General features: G+C 35.2%; 1 protein-coding gene across 1 annotated transcript; it reads left to right on the forward strand.

The window, feature by feature from the left end:
- The first annotated feature begins 2,332 nt into the window (after positions 1–2,332).
- On the forward strand, positions 2,333–10,800 carry LOC131626316 (uncharacterized). The gene is made up of 12 exons (XM_058897149.1): positions 2,333–2,557; positions 2,720–2,815; positions 3,016–3,186; positions 3,516–3,581; positions 7,997–8,062; positions 8,190–8,306; positions 9,295–9,467; positions 9,610–9,700; positions 9,794–9,862; positions 9,983–10,074; positions 10,358–10,421; positions 10,515–10,800. Exons 1-12 carry the CDS (start codon positions 2,489–2,491, stop codon positions 10,617–10,619), a joined length of 1,179 nt encoding a protein of 392 aa, XP_058753132.1. The 5' UTR covers positions 2,333–2,488; the 3' UTR covers positions 10,620–10,800.
- Positions 10,801–12,192: the final 1,392 nt, after the last annotated feature.

The following is a 12,192-nucleotide window of genomic DNA, read 5'->3' on the forward strand; positions in this document are numbered from 1 at the left end:
CACAAATGCATTTCTTCCATCTAAACCGTTATCAAACATCCTAATTACAACGTCAAACCCCAATTTTGTAGCCTCTGTGTGAATCCATTGAAGCATATGATCATGAAAAAAAAACTCTTGTTCAATTCTAAATTGTTTGTCAACATCTAACTTGATATCAACCAATTTGGCATATGTAGACACAATAAATTTGAGGACAACATCATAGTGCACCATATCTAAGACCAATTGTAATAGAAAATATTCAAAAACTGGCCAAATTATACTCTAAACTAATTCGAAAATACAATTTAAATGACAATCATCACAAATCTGAAAATGTATTTCCCGACGCAATGTTCATATTTTAAGACTGTAAACTAGATTAATGTAAGTAATGAGGAAGAAAATTCATGTGCATTACCTTAAATTACAATTTCTTTTGTTCGTTTTGATGTGAAAAAACACACAAATGTTGTTTTGAAGTAGAAAACTTTATCGAGTGTAGAAGTAGGTTTTGAAAAAGAAATGGTGTTTTTGATCACGAGTGAATCAAACATGCAATGTGGTGTTTTATTCAATTTTTTGCCTAACATTTTCGAGAATGCAATTTCGGAATGGTAATTGAATTGAAAAATACATGCAACGTGGTAATTTTTCAATTTTTCACTTGACAAATTCAAAAATACACTTCCGTATTTGTTACTGAGTTGTTAAATAGACAAAATCAATGAATGGGTTTGCTTGAAGATACAATTTCAAATTAATTTTTAGGAAGATAGGGGTGTGTCTTCCTCAAGTGTTTTTGAAATTAGGTGTTTCTCCACCACGTAGTAGGGGTGGGAGAAGTAAGAGGATTTAACGTGGATGATATTACTTTTATGCCCTTGCAAATTTTTTGAAATTTATTTTTGCGTCTATCGGAAATTTCAAGAGAAATAACGAATTTTTTTTGAAATTTTCGAAAAAAATTATCGGAGTTTTCAAAAAAATCGGCAGTTCATTTTCAACAATTTTTTTTAGACTACCAAAAATTTCGAAATTTCTGATAAATTACAACACTTTTCAAAATTTACCAGAAATTTCAAAATTTCCGGTAGTACAATATTTTTTTTAAAAAAATTCATACCGAAATTTTGGTATGTTACCCGAAACTTTATAAAATTTATTGGAAATGTCGTTCTTGCCACCCACAAATAGGGATGACAATAGGTAGGGTTTGGGCAGGGTACTATATAGTACCCGTCCCCATACTCGCGGTTTGAAAAAATTCTCTGTACCCAAACCCATATCCGCGTGGGCACCAATATTCATACTCGTACCATATGGGTTCCTCAATACTCGTATCCCTTTACCCGCGTTTGTTGTAAAATTAAATCGATTAATTATAATAAACCATATAATTTTAAGTTTTTTAACAATATTAAATTTCTTTTATGGATGTTATTGTTGAGTTAGAAAATAAATAAACACTTTTATTAAAATGTGTAATAGTTTAATAACGATCTATTTTTTAAAAATTGATAAACATGCATTTTTATATAATAATATAAATGACATCATATAAATATGTAGTGCATATATGAGACATAGTGGGTGGTAAGATACCTGTGCGTGCACCTATACTTGTTTATTTTAATGGATAATTATCCGGACCTGTACCCGTTTCCATTTTGTGTGTTTTTACCTACCTGTTGTGAGTATTTTTTGCGGGTATCCATAGAGTATGGACTAAATTGCCATATCTACTCCCAAATTTGTTCATGAGAATTAAACAAAAATGGGGATGCCAAGTTAAATCCTCGAGAAGTAACCCCCTTATTTTTGGTTGAAAATATTTCGATCCAAAATATTGGAGAAACTATCCTGTCACCCCCAAAGTGTATGAAAAGACCAAAATAATTTTGTTCAAAGTTTTTACCAAAAAAATTGAAATCTCCTGGGCGATATTGGAAATTTCAAACACAAATTGATTTTTTTTTTAAAAGTGAGATTTTTACAGAAAATTTCGGTTTTTATCAGAAATTTTGAAATTTCCTATAAATTTTACTAAAAGTTTCAAAATTTACAGAATTTTGCCACACTTTTTGACATTTCTGTAAATAATTGTAACTTACAAAAAATTTCATATATACCAAAAATTTTAATATTATACCAAAAATTTCATTCGAAAAAAATTATTCCTATTTCACCAAAGACATTTATGAAATAATGAAAAATGGAGGGTGTCAGGTATAATTCGGGAGTGACAAGTAAATTTCTCAAAATATTGGTTAACGGGCCTTCAAATATATCGGAAAGGCCCAATCTCGAAATCCAATGGAAGATACGAAACCATTTCTCATTTCTCAATTGAAACAAACAGTAACCAAGAACAAGACAATCCCCAAGAGAAATCAGTCACAAACTCAAACCTAAAACCCTACAAAGCGTGCAGGCACAATTTTGCTGAGAGAGAGAATTCGAAGTTCAAAGCTGATTACTAATCTTCATTCACCACTCCTCAGACATGGCGTCCGTCGATTCCAGAAAGAAGTCACTTGTTCAGGCTCTCTCCAAGCACTTTTCATTGAATCCAGTAAGTGCATGCTATGCCCCCATTTGACATACCTTATGCAATTTTCGATTTCAACTTGACTCCAGAAGTATTGATAGATAGTAAAATATTAGATTGGTTCTTTCAACTTAAATGTGGTACATATGTTTCATGTAAATTCCCTGATTCTATCATTGCTTGCAGACTGTTATTCCAGCTGGTAGTTTAGACGGTGATATTAAGTCTCTTTACTTAAGCGTCACCGCGGCATCTGGGCACGAGGTTCATCACTCCGACGAGGTAACTATCTTCATTGTTTCTTTCACTTGATTCACTGTATGCTTCTGCATGCAGTTAAATGATCTCGATCCATCAGACATTGATCATGGGTTTTGAACATTAATATTAAATGCTAATTTCGGAATATATGCTCTGTAAAATATATTTGTTTTTGCACTTTATCTGTTAATAATTCTGAGTGGTATATTCTTCATTTTTAGGTGTTGAAGTGGGTGGCATTTGTAGAGTCATTTCCTGTGGCTCTTGATGAATCCTTTGAGAATCTCAAGAGATTAAATGATGAACTTTCTGGAAAGTCTGTGCTCCTTGGCAATGGATTGAAACCCTCTGAAGCTGATGTTATAGTGTTTTCAGTTGTTCATCCTTCCCTGGTATGCAAATTTTCATATTCACCGTACTTACTGTGATTTTAGAAGAGATAACTACTTCATATTGCCCTTGAACTAAAATAGTAATGACACGGGTGTTTTGTTTTGTTTTGTTTTTAATGACAATCTATGTTTTGTTTTGCTTTCAACATCGATGAGACTTTTGATTTGTGTTAGAATAGATTAATGTTATTTTTAATTTCCTTTGTAATAAAGAGAAAGTGCTGGTATAATTTTAAGAACAAAACAAAATACATTTAATTTGTTTGTTAAACAAAACAATGATTAAACTTTTAAGCTTTAACAGGTTGTCTTTGGTTGCTTATTGCCAGATCAGCCTTCCAGATACAAACAAGGAAAAGTTGCCACATGTGTTGAGATGGATTGACTACATCCAGGTATTGCTAGTTTGCTTCTGCTTTAGTATGCTTCAGTGTTGTAAATTAGTGGCTATAGCGCTATAATGCAGTGAAATTTGATCAAACTGCCATTGTGCTATAGCTTAGTGAAATTTGAACAAACCATCATTTTCTGCGAACCTCAATCGACAACACTGCTCTGCTTATATGCTCATAATTGTTTTTTTCTATTAAAGATTGCATTACATTGTCACTTAGTGGCACTGTACACGATATTTCTGGTGATTAGTACAATGTCCATTGCAAATTTTTGGCTTCTTGAGAAACTGAATTATATAATGTGTTTGTTGCTGTTGTCTTACAAGCCTGTGTTTTATTTTCATCATTCCTACAACATATGACACAGATCAAATGCTATTAATCTCTTTTAAATAGTTCATAAAGTAAACCACGGACTATTGATAATGAAAATTGGGCGATACCTTATGATGTGATGGGAAATGGTGGAAGTTTATTTTTCTGTAGTTTGAAATTTGAATATTATTTATTGATTTATTTCCACATGGACGCGTGAACCTAAGTTCATTTAAACATTTTTGGACGGGAAATTACGATGATTTTATGAGGCAAGATAATCCTACCTTTGAGTACACTTAGTGTTTTTACTAAGGAAATGCTTTTCGTACGGTAAATGTGTAAGTGTTTGAATTTCCTAAAGTTAATAGTCTTATAGGACCTCGAGCTTGCAGTTCTAACAGCTGAGACTCCAACATGAAGTCCAAGTTCATTTCCTAATAATTATATAAGTGCGTGCATCACCAAACAAGTTCATTTCCTAAAATGTTTATATAATACCCTTGGTGTTAGTACACACTTGTTTAGCAATGTTCAATATGCATTATGATAGAGCAGAGATATAATGTTTAATAATATTGAAATATTCAATAGAAAGGTAACACCAGAGCAAAGCTCCTCAGTGACAAATTCACTGCCAAACCCTAAGGGTGATCAAAATAATAGTCTGCCGTCAAATTCACTTACAATCCTATTTATTAGGGAATATGCTAACTAACTGCCAGCTAGGCAGTGATACCTATTTCATGTTTTCTTTCTTTTTCTTTCTTACATAAACTCTCCATTCTTTGGGCCTAACATTATTCACGCCCACTAACACCTCCCCTTCATTATCAATGGACTCAGCCTCCTTCCTATCATCACCCCCTCCTTCAACACTAGCCTTGTCCTCAAGGCTAAGATCTGGAAATTGACTCTTCAACAGGAGCTCTTCTTCCCAAGTAGCATCACCAACATCCATACCTTCCCACTGGATGAGCCATTCCCTCTTGTGTTGACCCTGCTCCCATCTATCCCTCCAAGACAGTACCCTAGCCGGAATGATGGCTCTCTTGTCTGTTTCTAAACTGGCTGGTAACTCTGGAATAGCAGTGTAATTACCGACTGCTTTCTTCAGCTGAGAGACATGGAAGATAGGATGAATCTTGGAAGATACCGGTAATTGCAGTTTGTATGCAACCTGTCCAATCTTCTGAATAATTTGGAACGGCCCAAAAAAACGAGGAGAAAGCTTTTGGTGGATTCTACGAACCACAGAATGCTGCCGGTGAGGACGCAACTTCAAAAATACCCAGTCCCCAATATCGAAATGAACTGCCCTCCTTTTTTTGTCAGCAAAATGCTTCATTTGTTCTTGAGCATTTTGTAAATTGAACTTCAGCTGACGTAATGCTTCGTCCCTGTCTCGCAACTCCTGTGCAACAGCTTCAACACGAGTCTCACCCTCCAAATAATGCACCAACACCGGAGGTTTCCGACCGTATACCACTTCAAAGGGTGTGAAACCTGTTGACACGTGAAAAGTGGTATTGTACCACAGTTCTGCCCAAGGTATCCAGTGTGCCCAAGACTTGGGTTGGTCTGAAATAAAGCAACGTAAATAGGCCTCTAGGCATCTATTTACCACTTCTGTCTGCCCATCTGTTTGAGGATGGTAAGCTGATGACATTTTCAGCACCGTACCCAACAACTTAAACAATTCTTTCCAAAATATACTAACAAACAAGGGATCACGGTCGCTAAGGATTGATTCAGGAATACCATGGAGTCGCACCACTTCTTTTACAAAAATTGCAGCAATCGAACGGGCCGTAAACGGATGTTTAAGAGGAATAAAATGACTATATTTTGATAGACGATCAACTACCACCAAAATAGCTTCGAAGCCATTACTCTTCGGTAAGTTCGTAATAAAATCCATGGATATTTCACTCCATATTAACACTGGAATGGGCAAGGGTTGTAACAAGCCACTAGGTGTGGTTGCTGCATATTTCTGCCTTTGACAAGTGTCACACGCCTTCACAAAATCCTGCACGCGTTTCATCATTCCTGGCCAGTACAGGGTCCCGGCCATTCTTCTATAGGTGCGTAGATATCCGGAATGTCCCCCACTTGGGGAGGAATGAAAGTCTTTCAGCAAATCCTCAATGATTGGAGACTGTGCTGGAATCACAAGTCTGTCTTTGTAGAACAGAATTCCCCCTTTGAGAGTAAAACCTGGCTTAGCATTAGGATCTGATTGAATGGCCTCTACAATCCGTTTGAGCACTGGATCATTCAGCACCTCTTGTTGCAACTGCCCTCCTTGTTTCCATATCGGATAAGACACGAGGTTGTTTACTTCGACATCTTCATGTTGTCTGGATAAGGCATCGGCAACCTTATTCTCCACCCCTACTTTATAAAAAACCTCAAAGTTGAAGCCTAATAATTTAGCAATCCATTCCTGCTGATTAACCGTAGTAATACGTTGCTGGAGCAAATGTCTTAGACTTTTCTGATCTGAATAAACAACAAACTTCCTACCTAATAGGTAATGTCTCCAATGTTGAATAGCTAAAACTAGTGCCATTAATTCTTTATCATAAGCTGACTTAGATAATTTAGAGGGAGTAAAAGCCTTGCTAAAATAAGCGATAGGGTGTTTCAACTGCATTAACACCGCACCAACCCCTTTTCCTGAGGCATCACATTCAATTTCGAAGGGCAAGTTGAAATTCGGTAGAGCCAAAACAGGTGCAGAGGTCACAGCATGTTTTAACTTCTCAAATGCTTCCTTGGCCCTTGCATTCCAATGAAATCCATCCTTTTTAGTCAACTCTGTTAAGGGTCTCGCAATGTTGCCATAATTTGCAATGAATTTTCGATAGTAACCGGTCAACCCCAAAAACCCACGCACTCCTTTCACAGTTGTTGGTACAGGCCAATTCAACACACTAGTAACCTTGGTAGGATCCACAGTCACCCCTTCTTTAGAAATGACATGGCCTAGATATGCCACCTGTTGTTGACCAAAAGCACACTTGCTTTTATTAGCCACAAACTGATTTTGATGCAGCAGCTGTAATACCACCTCTAAATGCTTCATATGCGTGCTCCAGCTATCACTATACACTAAGATATCGTCGAAGAACACAAGAACAAATTTTCTTAGATACGGTTTAAAAACTTCATTCATGACAGATTGGAATGTTGCAGGGGCATTGACGAGACCGAAAGGCATGACCATGAACTCATAATGGCCTTCATGAGTCCGAAAAGCAGTTTTGTGAACATCCTCTTCCTTCATTCGGATTTGGTGATAACCGGATTTTAAATCCAATTTAGAAAAGTAGCTAGAACCATGCAACTCGTCAAGTAATTCATCAACAACCGGAATGGGATATTTATCTTGCACAGTGACCTTGTTCAATGCTCGATAATCTACACACATGCGCCAAGAGTGATCCTTTTTTTTAACTAAGATGACAGGACTAGAGAAAGCACTTGTGCTATTACGGATCACACCCTGTTGAAGCAAATTCTGGATTTGTCTTTCAATCTCATCTTTATGATGATGAGGATACCTGTATGGTCTCACACTCACTGGACCTGCCCCTTGGAGTAATACAATAGCATGGCTAGTATTTCTAGTAGGAGGAAGACCACTAATGTCACAAAAAACTCCAGGAAATTTGTCCAATTGATAGAGCAGAGATATAATGTTTAATAATATTGAAATATTCAATAGAAAGGTAACACCAGAGCAAAGCTCCTCAGTGACAAATTCACTGCCAAACCCTAAGGGTGATCAAAATAATAGTCTGCCGTCAAATTCACTTACAATCCTATTTATTAGGGAATATGCTAACTAACTGCCAGCTAGGCAGTGATACCTATTTCATGTTTTCTTTCTTTTTCTTTCTTACATAAACTCTCCATTCTTTGGGCCTAACATTATTCACGCCCACTAACACCTCCCCTTCATTATCAATGGACTCAGCCTCCTTCCTATCACATTAACATATACATTTATTCAGTTTTGCTTCCACCTTAGAAGTAAAACCATTTGTTAATTGTTCATAGTTCTGACTTTCTTACTGTTATTCTTTATTCAGCACAAACAGGAATTTGTAGGCTTATTTGAGGAAATAGTGTTGCAGAAGCCCGAATTTGAGCCTCCGGTGAGAAATAATTCCTTCATTACTTCTGTCTTTAGAAGTACTATTATGCACTTCTAAACATCATTATGGAGATTTGCCAAGTTTAATCGGCACCGAATTTTTCATTTTCTTATTATCTTTTTTCTAGGTGACTAAATCTGTTACTGCCGTGGAAACTGATTTAAAATCAAACAAGACTGAACAAAGCATAAAGAATGCAAGCAAGCCAGAAACAGACATAAGCAAGGATAAAAACAAAGCCGAGGTAAGTCAATCTTTCAGGAACTGGTTTTTGAATCTATTAATGAAGTGCTTTTATTTTACTGTATTGTATGATAACCTATATAATGACATCTGACAGTATGCTAGTTCGATCTTTGACAATGTTGTAAAGCCTTTTTTTGGAGAAAAATTATAGCTTAGTAATTGTTGCACAATACTAAAATATTTTTTTTAAAGTTGAAAATTGATCTTGGTACTCTAAATTCCACAACATGGTAAGATTATATTAATTATAGATTATAGATCTATTATGGGCATGCTTACCTTGAAATGTTCTAAATTATATTCAACGGTGATTCAGAAATTCAGTTGAGTTCAATTACTTTTTTAGATTTCATGCATAGCATAAGTAAAATTACTAAATTAGCATAAGTCAATCAACTACCTGCTTTAATTGTTTTTGATTGAAATGGATGGTGTATTAAGAATAATAACATTAAATGTTTTTTAATGAAATGAATTGTATAGTAGGAATATTAGCCTTAAAAAATTCAATAGTAGTGAACTTTTGCTTATAACAGTGATCAAGATTAAAAACATTCTCTTGCTTATAATGACTTGGGTACTACACTATGCCGATTTCTCAAACTAGTCTGCGACATTCTAATCACACTGAACTCCAAATGTTGCTCCAACGGTCTCCTTCAAATTTAAAAATTTGACAAACATAATGCCACTAGTAAGAAAATTAAGAATAATAAAATGATCTGAATTCTGAATACTACTTTAATTCCGGCTGACGGTTCTTCACATAGAATACTGAGAATGCTGGTAAATATTAACATTTTCATTCATAGTATGGATTTCTCCGGCAGCTGTTACCTTACCTATGTGGATAAATAGTTTTTGGTTGCTAGAAAAGATGGAGTGTTACAACTTACGATTTTTCCTCTTCTTTATACCTTATGAATTGCATCTCAGTACAGTTGTTTCATCATGGCTTTACAATTCAATTCATTTATTTTTGTAAGGTTAACGGAAAGGCGACAGGAGACCCTGAACCTGCTAAAGCCAAAGCCAAAGCAAAAGCCACAAAACCTGCTGGCAAAGAGGTAGCTGAGAAAGAGAATGAACTTAGTGTCAGTTTGCTTAATATTCAAGTTGGATTAATTCGTAAAGCATGGAAGCATCCATCAGCAGATAGGTACTTAAACCTCCCAAAGATTCTTCTTATAATTAAAACAAAATGTTAAATTTTCAGCCATCGAGTTGATGCTTCAGTACATTGATATGTTTGACATCTGTTTAGATGAAAATTGATATATCTATACAATTAAATAATGCAGTTTGCTAGTTGAGGAGATAGATGTTGGCGAAGCCAAATTGCGGCAGGTTGTCAGTGGTTTGGCAAAGTATTGCAATCCTGATGAGTTAACGGTAATGTAGTTACATAACCAAGTGTGGTGATTGACTATTCATTTTGAATTGTAATTAACTTTTGTTGTCCTGCTGTTTGATGTCATTGCACAGAACCGCCTAGTTGCACTTATTACAAATGTCAAACCTGGAAAACTAAGGGATGTGGCCTCTGAAGGACTGGTATTTAATTTATCTTGCTGTGCCGTTACCTGTTAGACATGTTTCATTGTTTTCCGTCTGTATTGTGATGATGGCCATTTAGTCCGAAGGGCTGTTTATGTAATTGGCTTTTCTTTCCAGGTCTTATGTGCTTCAAATGAAGGTTCCACCATTGTAGAGCCCTTGCTCCCTCCTGAAGGAGCTAAAATTGGGGAGCGTGTTTCTTTTGCCGGGTATGCTTCTTAGAATCTTTTAGACCAAGCAGTCAGATGCATATTTTCTATTCACATGACATGTTTAATTGTCTAATAAAAGCATTAAAGTGAATATCACTATTTCATCTAAGTTAGCTAGAGTTAGGTAAGTCTACGGATAAACCCCTTAAAACCTGCAGCTCGCGCAGGCTTTGATGACCAAACCCTTGAAACCTGCAGCTCGTGGGCTTTGGAGCAATTTTTTTTGGTCCATTTAATTTTTATTAATATGTTGCTAATATTCTTGTAATTCATCATTCAGGATTGAAGGAAAGCCAGAAGATGTACTAAACCCGAAAAAGAAACAACTGGAGAAGATTACACCGGTATGTATATTCTTTTGCACAAGATTATTGCTTCTTGTAGTTATGATGATGTTCAGAAAAAGCTCATGCATATATCCTATTTTCCCCATGCAGCATCTTTTCACTGATGATAGTGGCGTGGCCACATTCAAGGGTATACCATTTATGACTTCTGGTGGACCATGCACATCATCCATTTCCAGAGCAACTATAAAGTGATCAAGATTCAAGAGATGTCCCATTCATTGTTGTTGACCACTCAGTTTGTTAGTACCTTTACTATTTAATGTTTTGAACTACGTGAATTAAACGTAGTAATAACATTTACTAGTATGTTGCTGTTGTTTTAAGATGCTCTTAAATTCTACAATTATGATCTCGAATCCAAAGTCTTGGCAAACTTCAGACACTAACAAAAATAGGCTTAAATGCATTTTGATCCTCTATTAAATAATATTAATAATATGATAAATGATTATATTAAAAAAATTAAAATTAAATTATATTTCTCTATATAATAAAACTAACCAATTGTTTGATTGCCTTTGCAAAGTAATGTTATGATAACTGATTGAATCCATTTGAAAGTTCTCATCGACGTATTTACAATTCTTTGTTTCATCCTAGATTTCTTCACTCAACACTCCCACTGTTTTATCATCACCAATGACAGAATCACTTGAATAATCATCTTTTTCACGAGTCGATTTACAAGTTGTGGATATTCATCTTTTTCTGCTTTTTGTGTATCAACATACCGGAAATACAACTTTGGGTGTGTTTCGAAAATGCATTTCTAGAAAAATTTATTTCTTATCAATTTTTGGTGTGTTCGGAAAATGTATTTCCAATTTTCAGAGATATTTTTTGAATTTCACGTGGTGCGTAAGAAAACCATAGAAAGGGTTAAGAAATTCCCTAAAGTAGTATGTTTTAGAAGAATTAGCTCGGACCATAATAAGTAAAATGAGTATGCCTAAATACTTTTAGGCGGAGAATTAGCTCGGACCATGATAAGTAAAATGAGTATCTCGGACCATGATAAGTAAGTATGCCTAAATACTTTTAGGCGGATGCGTTTAAAATTTGTATGTCACATCTTAAACATGGTGGTCATCATACCAATCCTATAGAAAAGCCCTCATATGAGCTACATAAAGGTAAAAAATTAAATATTTCCTATTTTCTCATTTTTGAATACAAATGTTTCATTTTAAACAATGGTAAAGACAAATTAGGCAAATTTGGTGCTAAAGTTGATGAGGAAATCCTTTAAAGTATTCCTCATCTAGTAAGGTTTATATGATGTTCAACCTTAGAACATGTGTTGTTGAAGAGTCTATTCATGTCGCTTTTGATGAAATCATACCCCAAAAGATGGGGAAAGATAGTTCTGGTTTTGATGTTTAAGGTGCGTTAATGAAATATTTGGTAATTAATGATGATTTGAAAGAGGATCTCCCTAAAAGTGAGGACATTGAATAAGATAAAGAGGAAAGCAAATAAGAGGATAATAAACACGACACCTCATCAAAACTACATTAACATTGGATTATTACGAAAGACCACATGTCAGACAACATTCTATGGTTAATTATTTCTATGATTATTTCGCATTCAAATCTCGAATTAAACCAAAAAGCATCACTATTGCCTTTACTGATGAAGGTTGGATCTTTGCTATGCAATAAAAGCTCAAACAATTTAAAAGAAGTGATGTATGACATCTTGCCCCGCGTCCTTAAAATAAACATGACATAATTACTAGAAATAAAGCAAGGTTAGTGACAAA

The sequence above is a fragment of the Vicia villosa genome, unplaced genomic scaffold (assembly GCF_029867415.1).
Source record: "Vicia villosa cultivar HV-30 ecotype Madison, WI unplaced genomic scaffold, Vvil1.0 ctg.000282F_1_1, whole genome shotgun sequence".
Taxonomy (NCBI): Eukaryota; Viridiplantae; Streptophyta; class Magnoliopsida; order Fabales; family Fabaceae; genus Vicia; species Vicia villosa.

What these genes read in the sequence shown, in the direction of transcription:
- LOC131626316 (XM_058897149.1), top strand. Translation starts at nt 2,489, where the DNA reads ATGGCGTCCGTCGATTCCAGAAAGAAGTCACTTGTTCAGGCTCTCTCC. An exon ending in ATGTGGCCTCTGAAGGACTG is followed by an intron (nt 9,863 to 9,982) that starts GTATTTAATTTA and finishes TTTTCTTTCCAG; the next exon opens with GTCTTATGTGCTTCAAATGA. An exon ending in AACTGGAGAAGATTACACCG is followed by an intron (nt 10,422 to 10,514) that starts GTATGTATATTC and finishes TTCCCCATGCAG; the next exon opens with CATCTTTTCACTGATGATAG.